The sequence below is a fragment of the Hyla sarda genome, chromosome 7 (genome assembly GCF_029499605.1).
Source record: "Hyla sarda isolate aHylSar1 chromosome 7, aHylSar1.hap1, whole genome shotgun sequence".
NCBI lineage: Eukaryota > Metazoa > Chordata > Amphibia > Anura > Hylidae > Hyla > Hyla sarda.
In genome coordinates this window covers 132,149,548-132,170,698 of record NC_079195.1, presented here as the reverse complement: position 1 = coordinate 132,170,698, position 21,151 = coordinate 132,149,548, and the positions used below count along the sequence as shown (strand labels likewise).

The 21,151-nt window shown below is 40.0% G+C and overlaps 1 protein-coding gene across 6 annotated transcripts in view; it reads right to left on the bottom strand.

Annotated features, from left to right (window-relative positions):
- The window catches only part of CCSER2 (coiled-coil serine rich protein 2), a 209,585-nt gene that overhangs the window by 5,671 nt on the left and 182,763 nt on the right, over window positions 1–21,151 (bottom strand). Inside the window, exons 10-11 of one of the 6 annotated variants that reach the window (XM_056530766.1) lie at window positions 16,432–16,516; window positions 3,761–3,800 (exon numbers count right to left, since the gene is read on the bottom strand). The exons of 4 other annotated variants lie outside the window; for them this stretch is intronic. In XM_056530766.1, coding sequence (XP_056386741.1) covers window positions 3,761–3,800; window positions 16,432–16,516 — 125 coding nt within the window. The remainder of the gene's footprint in view (window positions 1–3,760; window positions 3,801–16,431; window positions 16,517–21,151) is intronic. One more of the 6 variants, XM_056530767.1, reaches the window with a different exon arrangement.

Genomic DNA, 21,151 nt, shown 5'->3' with positions numbered 1-21,151 from the left:
CTTTTGCGGTGCCAGAGACGACCGCCGCCGCCCGCTTCTCTCCCCCTGCCTGTCCTGGGGCCCTGAGTCTAACCACCTCACCTTGGGGGACGCGATGGGGCGGCGACAGCGGTATGTGGGAAGAGGATGGGGGGAGGCAATGGGGCAGCGGTGGCGATTGTCATCTCAGCCTGGGGGGCGGGGCATTATCAGCATATCGGCAAGGTAATTGCCGATACCGATAATGTCCAAAATCGCGATTATCTGCCGATATCGGCCAAACCAATAATCTGTCGATCCCTACTTCAGACACAATCCTTCAGACTTTTTTTTATTTATTTTTTGTCCTCCATGGCGCAGTTATTTGGGGATTATTTCATAAATTAGTGTGTTTTAATATACAAGGTTTTATGTGGCATTTGCTACATCAAATAATCCCAGCAGGGAAAAAGACCTTTGATAAAGACCCCCCTTCTAAAACTTCAACTTTATTTCATATAATTAAAAAGGGAAGTCCCAGAAAGACAAACACAGAATTTTAACTGAAAAGGTTAACATTCCATGTTTATCTTTTAGGGAATTCTCTTTTTAATTATATAAATTAAAGTTGAAGTTTTAGAGAGGAGGGGGTCTTTAACCTCTTAAGGACCAAGGATGTATGAGTACGTCCTTGGTCCCGCTCCCGTGATATAACGCGGGGTCCCACGGTGACCCCGCATCATATCACGGCGGGCCTGGCGTCGTAGTGAAGCCGGGACCCGCCTCTAATAGCGCGCGGCACTGATCGCGGAGCCGCGCGCTATTAACCCTTTAAAAGTGAAAGTTGCCGGTTAGCTCAGGGAGCTGTTCGGGATCGCCGCGGTATAATCGCAGCATCCCGAAAAGCTGTACTACAGGAGGAAGGTCTCTTACCTTCCTTCCTGCAGTCCGATCACCGATTGAATGCTTCAAGCCTGAGATCCAGGCTTGAGCAATCAATCGCCGAAAACCCTGATCAATGCATCCCTATGGAGATGCATTGAACACAGTTGAAGACCAGTAAATGCAATGTTATAGCCCCCTATGGGGGCTATAATATTGCAAAAGAAAAGTGTAAAAAAATCATTAACCCTTTGAATTATCCCTTCCCCTAATAAAAGTTTGAATCACCCGGCATTTCCAATAATAATAAAAAAAAAACCTGTGTAAATAAAAACAAAAATAAACATATGTGGTATCGCCACGTGCGGAAATGTCCGATTTAAAAAAAAAAAATACCACTAATTAAACCGTCAATGGCGTACACGCAAAAAAATTCCAAAGTCCAAAATAGCGTATTTTTGGTCACTTTTTATATCATGAAAAGATTAATAAAAAGCGATCAAAAAGTCAGATCAATGCAAAAATGGTACAGACAAAAACTTCAGATCACGGTGCAAAAAAATTAACTCTCATAGCGCCCTGAACACGGTAAAATAAAAAAATTTATAGGGGTCAGAAGATGACAATTTTAAATGTATACATTTTCCTGCATGTAGTTATGATTTTTTTCTGAAGCAATACAAAATCAAACCTATACAATTAGGGTATCATTTTAACCGTATGGACCAAGAGAATAAAGATAATGTGTCATTTTTACCAAAAAATGTACTAAGTAGAAACGGAAGCCCCCAAAAGTAACAAAATGGCTGTATTTTTTCAATTTTGTCACACAATGATTTTTTTCACCGTTTCACAGTAGATTTTTGGGTAAAATGACTGATATCATTACAAAGTAGAATTAGTGGCGCAAAAAATAAGCCATAATACAGATTTTTAGGTGCAAAATTTTAAGAGTTATGAATTTTTAAAGGTAAGGAGGAAAAACGAAAGAGCAAAAACCGAATAACGCCGGTCCAAAGGGTTTTTTTCCCTGCGAGGGACTGCACATATCTAGGCATTGTCAAAATGAACTACATTGCAGTACGTAAGCGTAACAAAACCAATTTTTTTCACACAGTTTTTTTTAATAAAGCACTAAATAGTTATGTTGCCAAGTCATAGAAACATAGAACGTAGAAATACACATGTAGCATAAGACTGACTTTTCAGGTGGGGGTGTCTCACAGTTTGGGAAGTACTGCCTTGTTTAGATGAATTTTAACATATAAAGAACTACAAAACTTCATATAAAACAATACAGTTTGCATGTATTTGGTGGTGTCTCAATATGAAAAGTCATATAGCTTACAATTACCGTATTTATCGGGATATACCACGCACTGGCCTATAACACGCACCCTCATTTTACCAAGGATATTTGGGGAAAAAAAGTTTTTTACCCAAATATCCTTGGTAAAATGATGGTGCGTGTGTGTGCGCGTGTGTATACCCCGATACACTGTTTCTTACCCCGCAGAAGCCCCCAGGAAAGGCAGGGGGAGAGGCCATCACTGCCCGCTTCTCTCCCCCTGCCTTTCCTGGGGTCTAGAGCCCTGCTGCCGCCGCTTCTCTTCCCTTGGCTATCGGCGCCGCTGCCCCTTCTCTCCCCCTGCCTTTCCTGGGGTCTAGAGCCCTGCTGCCACCGCTTCTCTCCCCCTGGCTATCGGCGCCGCTGCCCCTTCTCTCCCCGTCTATCTGTGTCGCTGCCCCATTGCCGGCGCCGATAGCCAGGGGAAGAGAAGGGGCAGCGGCACCCATTGCCGGTGCCCCGTTGCCTCCCCCATCCCCGGTTGTATAATTACCTGTTGCCGAGGTCGGGTCCGCGCTGCTTCAGGCCTCTGGTGTGGGGTCACTCGTCAATGCGCTGCGCAGCGCATAGCAACGACGCACGGGATGCACACCGGAGGCCTGAAGCAGCGAGGACCCGACCACGGCAACAGGTAATTATACAACCGGGGATGGGGGAGGCAGCGGCGCCGGCAATGGGTGCCTCTGTCCCTTCTCTCCCCCTGTCTGTCGGCGCCGCTGCCCCATTGCCGGCGCAGTTTCTCTCCCCCTGGCTATCGGCGCCGGCAATGGGGCAGCGGCACCGATAGCCAGGGGGAGAGAAGGGGCAGCGGCACCGATAGACAGGGGGAGAGAAGGGGCAGCGGCACCGATAGACAGGGGGAGAGAAGGGGCAGCGGCACCGATAGACAGGGGGAGAGAAGGGGCAGTGGTGCCGATAGCAGGGGGAGAGAAGCGGCGGCAGCAGGGACCCCAGGACAGGCAGGGGCAGAGAAGACAGCAGCGCTGGCGGTCTCTGCACCTGAAAAAGCCGCTGCAGTTCAATGATTTAAAGCGCCCGCTTTAAATCATTGAACTGCAGCTGCTTATCGGCGTATAACACGCAGGTAGACTTTAGGCTACAATTTTTTGCCTAAAAAATGCGTGTTATACGCCGATAAATACGGTACATCAGTTTGAACCTGTGAGCTGGGAACTCCCATTGCTTTGCATCATGTGGTTCTAGCACTTTGCAAGACTCCTGTTCTACCAAGACATTTCAATAACTTGGACTTGTGTAAAAGTAAATTTCCTGTTTAGGACCCCAGTGTGAGGTCCTATTTTATATTCACACTGTTGATATTCTAACATATCAAAATGACAGTGAATAAAATGTAAAAATTTTAAAGACGCTTTAAGAGAACATATTTGATGATTGGTAAATATAACGATCAATTAAAATTAAGTGTTTAAAGAAAACAAAAATATAAAAACATTAAAATATCAAAAATGTCACCGTTGCATGCAACATGCAGGAGATACCGAATATCGACATGGTGAGGTCATCGTACAGGGGTAAGCAGTACATGGGTAGAAATCTAAAATTTTACTATACCACGCTTTATCAGAGAAGTAATGGACTAACTCTTCAACTTCTTTCCAATGGCAAGTGTGAAAGCAGCGACAGGGAGACAAGGACAAATGGCATCAGAGAAGCACATAGAGCAGAGACTATTTCAGACAGCAACAGTACAAAAATGCCTGTATTCAAATCTATTTCTTGAACTGTTTTATCTTTTGTATAGTCCTCGGGGAAATCACAGCAGAGGACTGCTGGAAGAACATATGTAACAAAAGCGCCACTAAACCTAAAGCACTATTCTTTGAAGAAAAGTCATAAACCGTTCACCTGAACTGAAGAGGTAGAAAATAAATCTAGGTCACAAAGAATATCTAATTGTTTATGCAATAATCAAAGCTATGAAGTATCCCATAGAGGCACACACAAGTTCAAATGCACAAAACGAGTTCTAATTAAACATAAATTCAAGTTTTAAAATAGTTTTCCAAGAAAATATGGCCCTTGAGCACTAAACAAATACACTCATAAGCCACTAATAATAGGGAGCAAAATAACAATAGACTGGTCCATTTAACTGTAAACTCATACTACAGTAATGATTTAGAATCATTAGAATCATTTTCTAAAAATTTAGTTTAGACTAATTTAATATTTGTTTACTTTGTTTTAAATATTCCTGTTTATATAAAATACCTTAAAAGGGAACCTGTCACCAGATCTTACCATATACAGTATCTCAAATATGTGAGAAAAACCCTCACATTTTTGTAAGTATTTTATAATATCTATTCATGTGACAACACGCAAGAAAATTATATTCTGCTACAATGTAAACTGCTGAGTGCTTAGCCTGTATAACAGTGTTATGTCCTCTCAAAATAACACACAGGCATTAATGTCTAAACCTTGGCAACAAAAATGAGTACACTCGAACGTCCAAATTGGCCAAGGTAGCCATTCTCCCCCCCCCCCTCCTTCCCGATGTCATGCGACTAGTTAGTGTTACAAGGTCTTAGGTGTGCATGAAGAGCAGGTGTCTTAAATTTGGTGTTATCACTCTCACACTCTCTAAAATTGATCAATGGAAGTTCAACATGGCACCTAATGGCAAAAAAACACTGAGGAGCTAATAATAAATAAAAAGGAATTATTGCACTACAGAAAGATGGCCTAGGATATATGAAGACTGTCAAGACCCTGAAACAGAGCTGCAGCACAATGGGCAAGACCATACAGTAGTTTTACAGGACACGCTCCACTAAGAACAGGTTTTGCCATGGTCAACCAAAGAAGGTGAATGCACATAATCAGTATAATATCCAGTCGTTGTCTTTGGGAAATAGATGTATGGAGTGCTGCCAGCACCACTGCACAGATTGGAGAGGAGGGGTGGTGTCAGCCTGTCCGTGCTCAGATCCATTCTAAAGAGGGAGCTACAGTTCATGAGAAGACTATAAATGCCAACATTTACTGTGACATACTGAAGCAGAACATGATCCCTTCCCTTTAGACTAGGCTGCAGGGCAGTATTCCAACATGATAACAACCCCAAACACACCTCCAAGAAGACCACTGCCTTGCTAAAGAAGCTGAGGGTATACAATGTCCAAGTATCGAGACCAAAACTCTATGGAGCATCTGTGTGGGCAAAAGGTGGGGGAGTGCAAGGTCACTAATATCCACCAGCTCTGTGATGTCGTTATAAAGAAGTGTAAGAGGACTCCCGTAACAACTTATGAAGCTCTGGTGAACCCCATGCCTAAGAGGCTTAAGGCAGTGCTAGAAAATATTGGTGGCCACACAAAATATTGACACTTTAGGCCCTTTTCTCTTACTTTGTACTTACACTTGTTGTAGCAGAGTGTCATTTCTTCAGTTTTGTTACATGAAAATTTTTTAAATGTTATAAAATATTTACTGAAATGTAAGGGGGTTTATTCACTTATGTGACATATCGTATAACTGTTGGCAAGAAGCTGCGATATTCCTAGCGCATAAACTGGCTTCAGAGCCTGTACAAGACTTCAGTGAGCAGAGCGGTGACCTCACCAGTGGCCAGGCTGTCAATCATGCCTAAGTGGGAGTGATTAGAGCCCAGAGCTCCATGAAAATGCTGCACGCCCTGATGTCTACTTACAGCCAATTAAATATGGCACAGGATATTTGAAAAATTTATTTTCAGCACTTTGGCGAATGCCATCAGGACCTGCTAAGTTAACATTTTTTTTTACACTATATAACATGTTTCTAACAGTTATATAGAATAACATCATATGACAGGTTCCCTTTAAAAGAGTTCAGATGAGATGGGCCAGAATCAGGATATAGTTAATGCAACTTTGCACGTGGCTCTCTCTATATGTATAGCTTGACAAGGGATAAGATCACACCTAAGGGGAAGAGGAGGGGGGATTTATCATTGTTTTCTTTGGAAAGTGTGTTTAAGTCATTTATTTTTGCTTTGGTTTTGCTTATGTGTGACACATTTATCACACTATCACGGGGGGGGGGGGGGTTTAATGCATTTGGTGTACGTAAGCAAAAAAAAAAATAAAAATCACTTCAGAACACTACTTTCTAGGATTCCTACCACTCTCTGCGACTTTTCTGAACAGAAAGTTGCAGTTGCCAGGTCTTGACTGGCATAGATTTGCAGTGCTTTGGGGGGGGGGGGGGGGGGGGTATGCGACTTGATAAATCTTTTACCATTGCAAAGTGAAAACTGAAATAGACTTTTGCAAGATTTTTGTGACTTCTGGCTGTAAGCAAAAAGCTACAAACAAAAGTGCTTAGGCACATGTGTGACATTTCATATGCCAAATATAAACCAAAAAAGTTAAAGTTGAAATCCCCGCTCTGCCCGTCCCTGGAAGTCTGGGCAGAGCAGGGGGAAGATGGCGACGGGGGCCAGAATGTGCGGGAACCGGCGATCGCAGCAGGCCCAGCGGCAGAAAGGAGGCGGTGGAGGAGGCAGCAGTGAAGATCAGTGGTAAGTGGTGATCTTCACTGCTGCCTTCTAGGAGTTGCCATGCTGGGAGTTGTAGCTTTGCAACATCTGGAGGGCCACAGTCTGTAGAGCACTATACAGTGGTGTCCAAACTGTAGCGTTCCAGAGGTTGCAACGAGACTGTCCAGGCATGCTGGGAGTTGTAGTTTTGCAGGAATGCTGGGAGTTGTAGTTCTGCAACATCTGGAGTGCTACAATTTGGACACCAGTACACATTGGTCCCCAAACTGTTCTCCTCCAGTTGTTGCATAACTACAACTCCCAACATGCCCTTCAGCTTTCTGGACATGCTAGGAGTTGTAGTTTTGCAACAACTGGAGGCACACTGGTTGGTAAACATTGTCTGTTTCCTCAGTGTTTTTCAACCCGTGTGCCTCCAGCGGTTGCAAACCTATAACTCCCAGCATACACTGACAAACCATGCATGCTGGGAGTTGTAGTTTTGCAACAGCTGGAGGCACAGGGGTTGGGAAACACTGAGTGAACAAACTGTGTTTTGCAACCAGTGTGCCTCCAGCTGTTGCATAACTACAACCCCCAGCATGCACTGTCAGCCAAAGGTGCATTCTGGGAGTTGTAGTTTTGCAACAACTGGAGGTTTGGGTGTTAAAGGGGTACTCCGGTGGAAAACTAATTTTTTTAAATCAACTGGTGCCAGAAAGTTAAACAGATTTGTAAATGACTTCTATTTAAAAAACTTTATCCTTCCAGTACTTATCAGCTGCTATATACTACAGAGGAAGTTCTTTTCTGTCTGACCACAGTGTTCTCTGCTGACACTTGTCTGTGTCAGGAACTGTCCAGAGTAGGAGCAAATCCCCATAGCAAACCTATACTGCTCTGGACAGTTCCTGACATGGACAGAGGTGTCAGCAGAGAGAAGTGTGGTCAGACTGAAAAGAAATAAACTTCCTCTGGAGAATACAGCAGCTGATAAGTACTGGAAGGATTCCAATTTTTAAATAGAAGTAATTTACTACTCTGTTTAACTTTCTGCCACCAGTTAAAAAAAAAAAAAAAAAAAAAATGATTCCCTCCGGAGTACCCCTTCAAGGCTCACTGTACCCCTTGTCACGTTCCTTGAGCGGTGTAGTTTCCAAAATAGTATGCCATGTGGGTGTTTTTTTGCTGTTCTGGCACCATAGCGGGTCCTAAATGCGACATGCCCCCAAAAACTATTTCAGCAAAAACTCTCCAAAATCCCATTGCCGCTCCTTCCCTTCTGAGCCCTCTAGTGCACCCACAGAGCACTTTACATACACATATGAGGTATTTCCATACTTGAGAGAAATTGGGTTACAAATTCTGGGGGGCTTTTTCTCCTTTTACCCCTTGTAAAAAATTAAAAACTGGGTCTACAAGAACATGTTAGTCTAAAAAAATGGAGATTTTTAATTTTCTCATCCACTTTGCTGCTATTCCTGTGAAAAGGGTTAACTTTCTGAATGCCATTTTGAATACTTTGAGGGGTGCAGTTTTTATAATGGGGTCATTTATGGGGTATTTCTAATACGAAGGCCCCTAAAATCCACTTCAAAACTGAACTGGTCCCTGAAAAATTCTGATTTTGAATATTTTGTGAAAAATGTGAAAATTGCTGCTGAACTTTGAAGCCCTCTGATGACTTACAAAAGTAAAAACATGTCAACTTTATGATGCAAACATAAAGTAAACATATTGGGGGATATTTATCAAAGTTGTCTATGTCCCGCAGCAATATAGACCAAACTACAGAGGGTTAGGCTGGTCTATTGTGCACCTAATTTATCAAAAGGCGAACGGCTCTTGATAAATTCTGTGCACAGACTTTGTGATCTATACTTTAGACTGCATTTAAACCTGCTCCAACATGGTCTGACATATGAGCGTACTTTCAGCCGATGTGACTTGTCGCTGAAAAGCCGCTTTTGATGAATTCAGCACCAATGCATTTTCCAATGTATTTCTGTCTAAAATAGACTAGCATGCATCATGTTCTAAAAATCCTCTACAGCAAAAGTTGCAAAAAAGTTGCACATATTTGTGCAAGTATCAACGAAAATTTACCACTGTTAAAGTAGAAGATGTCACAAAAAAAAAAAAAAAAACGCTCTCAGAATCAAATTAATAAGTAAAAGCATCCCAGAGTTATTAATGCTTAAAGTGACAGTGGTCAGATGTGCAAAAAATGCTTTGGTTCTTAAGGTGAAAATGGGCTTGGTCCTTAAGGGGTTAATGATGTATCCATTAAAAAGGATTCCACTATAGCCTATAGATAACAGATGGGATCATAAAGGGGTACTCTAGTGGATCTTTTTTTTTTATCAACTGGTGCCAAAAAGTTAAACAGATTTGTAAATGACTTCTAATAAAAAATTGTAATCCTTCCAGTACGTATTCGCTGCTGTATACTACAGAGGAAATTCTTTTCATATTAGAATAATATTTTCTGTCCGTCCACAGTGCTCTCTGCTGACACCTCTGTCCATTTTAGGAACTGTCCAGAGGAGCGTATGTTTGCTATGGGGATTTTCTCCTGCTCTGGACAGTTTCTGACATGAACAGAGGTGTCAGCAAAGAGCACTGTGGACAGACAAACAAAATCCAAAAAGAAAATAATTTCTTCAGTAGTATACTGGAAGGATTAAGATTTTTAAACAGAAGTTATTTACAAATCTGTTTAACTTTCTGGCACCAGTTGATTAAAAAATAAATAAAAAAGTTTTCCACCGGAGTAAAGTTAAAATTGCATTCATTTAATGTATACAGTATTATACAGCCCCCAATTTACAAGAATCCCATAACTGTCTATCAGTGTTCAGTAACTATTCAGTAATCACCAGTAACTGTGAATTTTTCATGGTGTATACGCTGTGGAGGCCAAAAAAATGCACCTAGGGCAAAGGATCAGTGCACTGCCCAAGCCTTGTTATCTAAATACCCTGGCTGAAAGTGCTAGTTGGCCCCATCGAGGGCACATTAAACTGGCCAGCTCCCTCAAATGGACTGTACTCATTACCTCTTTCTGTATCAGAGAATTATTTTTTTACTTGGATTACGACTCAACAGTAAAATGATAAAAAACACTTTTTAAATATCTAGAATGTTATAGAATATCTTGAAAAAACATCAATTTATTATTATAAATGTTATGCAATTGCTGAGGCCAGTATATCATAGTTATATGCCATGACTATATAAGATAGGAATAAACCTTTTAAAGGGGTGCTCCATTGGCCAGTGTTGCTGCTGCGTCCGGAACATTTAGTTCCAAATGCTGTGTGCGCTGCGGGAGGCGGCCACACCCCCTTGTGCCATCAGGCCACACCCCTCAATGCAAGTCTATGGGAGTGGTATGACTGCCACCACACGGTCCCTCCCATAGACTTGAACTGAGGGGCGTGGCCTGACGTCAGGAGGGTTGTGGCCGACACCCGCAGCGCACGCACAGCGCTTTTAACTAAATGTTCCTAATGCAGCCGGAATACTGGCCAGTGGAGTACTAATATAAAGTACTAATATTTACCTGATTTTATATATAAATATGTGTGTGTGTGTGTGTGTGTACGTATTTATTTTTTTATTTAGACAATCTCTTTAAAGGGTTATTCCTATCCTAAAACCATGGCATAGCCTTGTCAATAGTCAATTTTTATGATTGGCTGGGGGCAATCCTCTAGCAATGGGGAGAAGCTGCAGTACAGTCTACAAAATTGGTGGCTGACGGCACAAGTGTGCAAATAAAAACAGTGAATGTAGGTGCAGCCCTTTTTTCTCATAGTTTTTAAAGTCATGTTTTTGTGCCTAGAATCGTGTTTTTTGTGGGCTAGAATCAAAGAGGCGGGGCTGAGATGTTAAAGTGTCACAGGATTTCTAACGGTACAGAGCCCTGTATACAGATGATGTCTTCACTGTGAATAATAGTACACGCATGGTGGACAGAGGTGTCAGTAAATCACAGTGTGGGCTCACCGTGTATGTCCCTCACACAGGGCTCGGCACTGTAAGCTGAGCCCTTTATGTAAATCATTGTTCCACTTGCAGCTCATGTGCATGCCGATGGACAGACTCCCTTTAAATACTCATCAGTGGGTACACTGAAGTATCATTGCTTTAAATGCATAATGCTGCATATGTACAAATGGAGAAGATGTTGAGACTACATGTTTTGTCTGTAGTTTGTTACCTAAAAGGCACACAGACATCATGGGAACTGTGAACCCAAAACAGTGGGGTATTTTTAAAGGGAACCTGTTCTCACTATCTGCAAAGCTGCTTTATGTTATAATCTTGGATGCAGTGAAATAGTAAAACATGGTTGTGAAAGTATATATATAGCCTTTAACTTGAACAGAGGGTTGTAATTGCTATAAATTATTGAAAATACATTTCAAATTATCTAACAAGATAATTTTTCTAGTTTAACAAAGATACAAACAAGATATCTTTGTTAAACTAGAAACAAAAATGAATAAATGTAACTGTTACCAATAAATAACATTTTAACAGTTATTTACACCAAATTTTATTTTATTTGAAATCTAAACTACTAAAAACCATTGGGTTTCAGTAATGTTTACATTTATGATTTTTGTTAAGTAGTGCTATGATCGAACTATATTTTTTCTTTTTACATGAAAGGCTCGTAACCTAAGGAGACCCGTTGATCATGCAGATACTTGAGAGGTCGTTCTGCAGGTAGTAATGGCCAAACATTAAAGAAATGAAATCCTAAGGTGTTTGCTTTAGCGCCCTTTCAAGTTTATTCCTAAATTCACTGAATATGTCAGCTGAAATTCATGTTCCAAACTGCTGATGCATTTAGGGAAAGCTGTTAAATCATGGAAGCACGTGGTACCCTTCATATATGTCTTTTTTCCATAACATAAGTGTTTTTATTTTCTGTTGTCAGGTGTTCGAAGAGGTGTCCCCAAGCCCAAGTGTTGAGGGACGTCTCCTCGCTCCCCCCTCCCTCCCATGCCTCTCTCTGCTTGGTAGACATGCAGCCAACAAAGTCCGCTAGAAGCACACCGTGTACAGAGAAAAAGGTACTATATGTCTCCTTGTCCTAATAGCTATCTAACAGTATCAGTAGTTTGGATAGTGAATAGCAGCTGCCAGATACCGCTGAAATCTGTTTGGTGCTATGGAACTAGACAGGAGAAGCAGATTTAGAAGTTAATTAAAAAATCCATAAACTGACTGTGTCCACTGGAAACCAGGGAAGCCATTATCCAACAAAATATTTGTAATGATATGAGAGCTTTGCAAATGAAGACATTTTCAATTCCTCAGAATACTACTTCATAAGCCAGAAAATTCATTAGAACCCTTGAAAAAAAGTGAGAAAATGTGTTCTTGGAATTAAATTATTATTTAAGCCTTCAATATCATGCTAATGTGTAGATTTTATTGCCTTATTGCTGGCCTTGTTTTAAATGCACGTTTCACCTAAGTGGCAATTCTTTTTAAATTTCCCAGTGGTGAATTGCTAATTTGTTTTTCAACACTTCAACCTGGACTGGGACTTTTAATGATCTTGCTGTATAATATATGTTTATCTCAATTTGTGTTTGATATTTAAGTGTCCTCAAGGGACCCCCTAAGCAAGAGCTAATAAATCTGAAATCCTCACAGACCTTGAGGTGGGCAAATCAATTCAAGAAGTACAACCTGTTTTCACAACTGATTTGTGTAGTTACATATCTACTTACCATTCCGACATGGGGAAATGAAAATACACACTGCTTGGGGGGGGGGGGTAAAATAAAGAAAAATGCAGACCACAAAATTCAGGCATGCCATTAAAATATACAAGGGCTGTTAGCACAAGGCAGAGGTGACACATGCTCCAGATGTTACAGTAAAAATAGTATGTAATCTGAAAAAAGGAAAAGGAAAACAAGCCATTTCATTTATCAATGTTTCTTTATTGCTCTTCCTTTTAATGGGCCTTGAGCAGGGATCACAAAACAGGCCAGTAAAAAATATGCAAGCTCAATACAGGGGAAATACTTGAGCAACCTCCAATGCTATTAAAGGAAAACTGTCAGCCCGTTCACCCACACTAAAACTTATACACTGGCTTATAATGTGGGGAACATGAGTGCAACGAGGGGTCATGCCCCCCAGAAGATCCACTGCTGAATTCAGTGAATCACGTAGTGGGGGCGGGGCATCGTATGGGGCGAGGCTTCATTGCCTCAATTTACATATTCAGTCTGTGACTCCACATCCTAGTGAAGTGGAGTCACAAAGCCTCGCCCCCTGTGAAGCCCCGCCCCACTGCCCGATTCACTGAATTCAGCAGCGGATCTTCTGGGGGACATATCTCAGAACCTATTAGACATATTTAATTAAGTGACCCCTCGTTGGACTCCTGTTCACCCACACTATATCCCAGTGTATAAGGTTTAGTGTGGGTGAACAGGCTGACAGTTTTCCTTTAAGGGTACGTTCCCACATGGCGCATTTTGCTGCGTATTTGCTGCGTATTTGGTGCTGCGTATTTTCCTACCCATTGACTTCAGCAGAAAAAATAAAATACGCAGCAGCAAATACGCAGCAAATACGCCGTGTGGGAATGTACCCTAAAGGATTATCCTGGTGCTACATTTATTCCTAAGGCTAAGTTCACACTGCCACTAGGCTTCACTAATGGGGGCTCAATTGCTTAACCCGTTTAACCCCTGAAGGACCAGGTCCATTTTGGCCTTAACCCCTTAAGGACCGGGGGTTTTTCCGTTTTTGCATTTTTGTTTTTTTTGCTCCTTGCTTTAAAAAATCATAACTCTTTCAATTTTGCACCTAAAAATCCATATGATGGCTTATTTTTTGCGCCACCAATTCTACTTTGTAATGACATCAGTCATTTTGCCCAAAAATCTACGGTGAAACGGGAAAAAAAATCATTGTGCGACAAAATTGAAAAAAAAAACGCTGTTTTGTAACTTTTGGGGGCTTCCGTTTCTACGTAGTACATTTTTCGGTAAAAATGACACCTGATGTTTATTCTGTAGGTCCATACGATTAAAATGATACCCTACTTATATAGGTTTGATTTTGTCGGACTTCTGGAAAAAATCATAACTACATGCAGGAAAATCAATACGTTTAAAATTGTCATCTTCTGACCCCTATAACTTTTTTATTTTTCCGTGTATGGGGCGGTATGAGGGCTCATTTTTTGCGCCGTGATTTGAAGTTTTTAACGGTACCATTGCATTGATAGGACTTATTGATCGCTTTTTATTCATTTTTAAATGATATAAAAAGTGACGAAAAATGCACTATTTTGGACTTTGGAATTTTTTTGCCTGTATTCACATGGTCTAGGCCACCCTGGAATACTGTCTATGAGCCAGAATGAAGAGTTGCGTCTGTAGCTTTCACTATGGCAGACTATGCCACTCCAAACTTTACATGGTCAGCCGTTCAGTCAGGGGTTAGAGAAGCACGACCAGCAATGATGCACTGATGGCCAGACTAGCTTCTCTCTGAAAAGAGGCTGGTCACACATATTAGATTTGGCAATTTTATTGGTATCATGTGACTTATGAAGTCAACATCAATTGGCCACACAATGTTCAGGCAACAATATATAAGAGAGTATAAAGCAAAACTACAATGGACAACAATGTAGGAGCAGGAGTATACAGACCAAATATTTAAAAACATACTGGCCCTCAAAACCTACTAGTTTTTGTTGGGTTTTTCCACATTATTTTGATGCTGTGTCTCAGACAGTGTGCATCAGGAAAATCTGACTAACCCGACATTGCATTGTGAAAAGACTGGTTACATAGAGGGTGTGGCTGGACCAAAAAAAGGTTGTGATTTCACAACCCAACCTAATTACTATTGAACTTAAAGAAAATCTTGTGAATAAATGGCTGGAAATTTCCACCTAGAAATTTTCCCGACTTGTAAGTCTGTGAATCCTCATAGTAAATAGAGAGGAATCCTGCAAATCTGAAACAACATTTCACACTAGTAAAAACCCAACACTCTTAGCTAATGAGGCCCTCTATGTTACTTTAAATTTTCACAGCCCTTGCAGCATGGCTGAGCACCACAGCTTCTACTGTACAGCAGAAATAATCATGATCCCTCATGATTCAAAGAGAAGAAAGAGACCCTTTCCTTCAATGTAGACATTTTGCAATGGCAGTGGAAGGCAGTGAAAGTTGTACTAAATCTGGCAACATGAAGCAGCCTACTTGTATTACTTCCATCCCAAATTTCATGTGTTAAGATATGCAACCAATAGAAGAAGCAGTACTAAGTAGCTTTTAAGCCAAGTGTCAAGTCCAAGGGCATGGACTTCCGAGGCCACTTAAATATTTTAAATAACGTATAGTAGTGGGCACATTATATCTTGTATTGTTTGTATTACACAAATCTGGGGCACATTATTTTATCTTACACTTTGCTGAAGTTTTTGGTTTTAAACAGAAAGTGATCACCTCAAATTATACAACTGGTGGTTAGTACAGAAAAAGGAATGGCCTACAATAGCAATCTGTGACAAACTGCTTCTACAGGAAAATATAATCAATGAATATTTACTGCCACTCATCTCTGTCTAATTCTCTGGCTGTGGTATCAGGATGGGAGAACTATACATTGTTTGCAGACAGGATAATGGAAAATTTCCACTGATGTGAATTATAATCACTACAAAGCCATGACTGCTATTGTAATGACTATCATTATGACATAACTATACCTGACATTAAGCTTAAGTCAGAGACCTGTACTGGTGACAAACTCCTCTGGCAAAAGCGGATTACACTCCTATCATAAGCAAGCAGACATTGGTTTCACTCTTTTTTGTTTTAGGTAATTAAAGCTTATTCTTTGTGTAATTAAATATTTAGCACCTTTCTAAGATACATTGGGGGATATTTGTCAAAGCTGTCTATGTCCCGCATCAATATAGACCAAACTACAGAGGGTTAGGCTGGTCTATTGTGCGCTTAATTTATCAAAAGGCGAACGGCTCTTGATAAATTCTGTGCACAGACTTTGTGATCTATGCTTTAGACTGTATTTAAACCTGCTCCAGCATGGTCTGCCATATGAGCATACTTCAGGCCGATGCGACTTGTCACTGAAAAGTCGCTTTTGATAAATTCAGCACCAATGCATTTTTCCGTCTAAAATAGACTAGAATGCATCATGTTCTAAAAATCCTCTAAAGCAAAAAAGTTGCAGGAAAGTCGCACATATTTAGACTGCGACTTTATGTGTGACAAATTAAGACAGGAAAAAACTGTCTAAATCCTTTGATAAATATCCCCATTGTGTTTGAAATCTGTTCAAGCCATTTATCCAGATAAACTATATACTTGCGGTTTATTAAACAAAACTGCTAAAACCCCTTTAGGCCAGAAGTGCTTGCAAGCATGAGATCATCAAGATAGTATAGTGTGAATTATTATAGGCCAAAGAAAAGGAAGAGCGATATTAGAAAAGTAACAAACTGAAAATGAAATGGTTAAGAGGGTCTGGGCAAGTCATGGGTACAAAGCCTGTCCTGTGTGTATATACATACATTGTTTTAGCTGTTTTAGGTGTAAAAAGCACTTGTTAGAACCAGCTGGTGAGTCTTTACACCATTCGGGCAGGTATGCTAGTGAGGAAAGGGTGCATGCACAGCATTTAACAGGCAGATTTATAGGGTCAGGAGGTATGAGTGAGAGGAGCACAGACTCACTCTGTCTGCGGTGCGGTGGACCAGTCCGAGGACCCCCCTGGTATGGGCCCTGCCAGGGAGAGAAGGAGGGAGCAGAATACCCACTCTGTACAGAAAAAAAGAGGGGAAAATGGATAATAAAAAGTAGGAAACTGGGAGAAAAAGCTTCATGAAAGCCACAATACTGAGCAATGGCTTACAGTTGACTTAATGGAGCAATATTTTAACCAAAATAAAACACTTACTGTCAACGAAGAAATACAACAGTAAAAGATGAATTCTAGACAAGAAGTACGATGCACAACAAATGTTATGTTAAAAGAGCAATATACAAAACATAAAAAAGATAATCTGTAAACAAAACTATAATTGAAATAATAATAATAATAGCTCGGCTCACACAGGCCAGTTAGTCTCTCATCCATTAGATTTTTGATGAAAGTCATTGCTGTACATATACACATGGCGGACCTTAAAGGACTACTCCGGGATGTTAAAATTATCATTCAGACTGCCGGCAGTAAAAAAAATAAATATACCTGCCTTCACTCCCCCCGGTGCCTCAGGTAACCTGCTCCGGCCTCCGCCGCGATCCACTTTTTGGTTGCCAGTGGTCGATGAGTCATACTGCACTTTGCCAATCACTGGCCGCAGCGAAGTCCTGCCTCAGTCGGCAATAGGCTGAGCGGCAGTGTGACCTTTTCAGCCCCAGCAGCAGGTGTTGAGGCCGAAAACCTCCCACTGCCACTCAGCCTATTGCCGGCCGAGGCGAGACTTGGCTGCAGCTGGTGATTGGGTAAGTGCAGAATGACTCCTCGACCACCGGCAACTAGGAGGTGGTTCGTGGCGGAGGCCGGAGCGAGTTACCAGAGGCACCGGGGGAGCGATGGCAGGTATGTACCTCTAATTTTTTTATTTTTTTTTTACTGCCGGCAGTCTGAATGACAATTTATACATCCCGGAGTACTCCTTTAAGAAAAGTCACTGGTTTTACTAGAAAACAGATCCATAATTTCTTTTATGGGTTCTTAAAAACCAGAAACAATGAAAAAAGTCTGTGAGAACAGAGCCTTATTAATTTAATAAAACGAAGCATACCCTTTCTTTTCGATACATACCTGGGATGCGGAGAGAATTAAGGAATTCTATCATAGTCTATTTTGTTTGTTCAGCGTTTGCTTTAGTATATAGCAATATGTCCACAGATAACTTGTGTTTATCATGTCTATATAGCTATCTATGTTGATGTATGTGTTGTAAATAAACACAGACCTTCTACCTGCAGCACCCTCAAAAATAAATAATAAACCATTATTTGTTCATTCTGTTTCTGGGAACCAAAGTGACAACATATATGGCTATTACATGTACTATGTACGTATGTTGTATGTACTATTCTTACTCTGCGCCAGATATTTTTGTGTTGGATTTCCATTGCAATACTTCACTTTTTTGCATCTATATGTTTTTTATGTAAAACATTTTCAATAAAGATTTATACGTTTATACTTAAGGTGGTGTTATAACTCCAATTTCTCTGTATACATATGGCTATTACATGTCTGCATTCTCAGCAAAAGAAAACAGAATTTTGTGGTGGTGATAAAAATCAGACAACCCCTTAAAATAGATAGTGGAGCCCGCACCTACTACTAGCAACTATGCACTTCTTTTCCCTGAAGGACTGTTGATGTACACTGACTTTGATTACCTTGTTTTCCAGGGGTTCCTTCATTTTGTGGAGGAGGTCCGCTATATAAAAATGTGTCTCTAGACATTTAACAAAATATATCAATTTAAAGAATAATCAAAGCTCAAGTATAATCAAACCAAAATTGATCAACTTTGACCTAACGAGCTTAGATGCGACCGAGAATCATACAAGGTCTGTGATAGATTTGACAGTGAATGCACTGAAGGTGGTCACCAATAAAAAAAAATACCCTACCAAACACTGTAGGTAAAAGTGCACTGATAAATATGCAACACTGACACTGAATCCAAGAAATAGTGCACGGACAACATTTAAGATCTATAAGTCTTTATTAAGAACAAACATATAAAAAATAAGACACAATTAAAAGCACAAGAGCACAACAGAAAATAGGCATGGAGGGGACCCATAAGTATGGATACGGAATTGAAATAACGAACAACAGTAAAAAACAGCATACAGCAGTAGTAAGATCTGTATCAAAGGTTAATAGAGTTCAGCATTAGCAAAAGGAGTAATCAAAGTAGGATGCTAGATGATACCTACCCAACCGCTCCTTGGATTACTCCTTTTGCTAATGCTGGAGTCTATTAACCTTTGATACATATCTTTCTATTGCTGTATGCTATTTTGTACTGTGGTTCTTTATTTCAATTCCGTACCCATACTTATGGATCCTATTTACTGTTGTGCTCTGGTGCTTTTAATATTGTGTCTTATATTTTTATATGTATGTTCTCAATAAAGACTAATAGATCTTTATTTAATGTTTTCAGTGCACAATTTTCTGGATTCAAGGTCGGTGTTGCATAGTGAATGCACTGAAGCCAAACTGTTAAACATTTTTAAAGCTGGGTTTCAACCTATGTCAAGTAAAAAATTGAACCAGAGTTGATCGTTACCTTCAAACACAATAATTTATTTAGAAATGTTTAAAGCTACAAAACACTTGAAAATGTTAGCAAAAACAAATTAGTAAAAAAAAAAAAAAAAAAAGCAGTGACAACAATGAGGTAATGTTAAGGTGGTAAGGCAATAGTGACATGTTAAAAAGTCTTTCCTTAAAAGAATTTTAAAGTCTTTGATATTAATCAGGCCATTCACAAATTGGTGAGGATGCCAGGTGTTGGACCACCATCAAACAGATGACTGAAGCCGATGCAACATCCCCTTCATTGTTTACAAGGTAAATCTTTATAAATGGCTGTGTCTGGTATGGGTGGTCTCTGCAGCAGAGTCATATTCAATTAAATGCGACTGAGCTCCAATACCAGGAGCAACTACTGGAAAGTATATAGACCGATGCCTGACAAACAATGGAAGAGACAAGGTGCTCATGATGCACCATAGCCCTTTCAATTGGCTGATCAGCAAGGGTGCAAGAGAGTGGACTACCACCAATCAGATATTGATGGCCTACCCTAAGGAAAGGCCATCAGTATAGAAGTCTTGGAAAACCTCTTTAAAGCTACATGCTAAAAGGCATGTCTACCACATGATTTGTCTTTCTCAAAACATTTTAAGGTGACTTGCTATAGTAGAAATCTGTGACAACAAATGATCACTCAAAGCACATCTACCTAATGTGTAATATACATTTATATCAGTATAATGCAATCTATTATGAGTCTACTGTCTATGCTATTAGATTCAAAAGTCTATTTCATCAAGAAAAGGCAGACCAGACTATTGACTAACAGAATTCCTCTTATCCCCCAAAAGAACACATATATATCAGAGTGCAATAGATTCAGATGTGGAACAAGTTGTTTGGAAACCTAAACATGTAGAATTGCATCCACCATCCATACCCAACATAATCCACATGTATTTGAGTATTTCATTTAAAAAAATCTATCCGCTTCACTGTTCTACACTTATACCTAACAATCTCTGCATGCCTGTAACTGTGAAGCAACAGGAGAAATTGCTTCTTTTCATAATAAAATGAACCTAGATAGATCGGTGCTTTAACAAAAGAAGTGAAATGTTTCCAATAATGACCTGAAATGATTGCTCTACATGCTTTTAGATAGTTAAGATATTTATAACAATGCAATGTATGTGCCATATACATTTATACAAAACTAGGTCACATCACACCAAAGGCTAATGACAAGAGTATGACTACAGCAAATTCTTTACTGACTGCTCACTAATCCTCATCATTATTATACAAAGTTATGAGCAGCTCCATATAACAAAAAAAGGTCATATCCAAAGCTACCGCTATATTTTAAATTAAAAAGCAAAAAAGAAAAAAACAACAACAACAACAACGTGACAGTAACATCCATGGAAAACAGATAGCAGGCCTGGATTACAAATTGTACGCATGTACTGTTTGTACTGTAGCAACAAAACATATTACACTATTAAATAGGCAATAGGAAAAAAAACTTGTCTGCATATATGCCCACTTCCTTTCCATAATGACTTGTATAAGTGAATACCCCAAAGTGAAGCAAATGCTCCAAAAAGGGCTGTATTTTTCAGGACTGACCACCCATTATCTTACCTTTGTTCCCTATCCACTAATTCATATTTCATTACTATAGGTCCTAACCAGTTAAGAATATACTGAGCTGCCATGTACAAAAATGTATAAGATGATCCCTTAAGGAATCAAGAAACATTACATTTACTACTTGCAGGTGTTCCACCAGGATCAATTTTATAGTCTTTTTCGGGGTTTGTTGGGGGGGAGGGTCTTCAAGATTACAGACCATCTATTGTCCATTTTACATTATCAACACAGCTAATCAGGAAGAAACCATAGGTCACTACATGGTAATGTGGGCCACACAATAAATACTATAGTAGGCAGCATACTGTAATATACTAACATTATAATTTTATATTAATATATATATATATATATATATATATATATATATATACATACACACACAGTATCTCACATAAGTGAGTACACCCCCCTCAGATTTTTGTAAATATTTTATTCTATCTTTTCGTGTGACAACACTGATGAAGAAGTGACACTCTGTTAGGGTGGGTTCACACTAC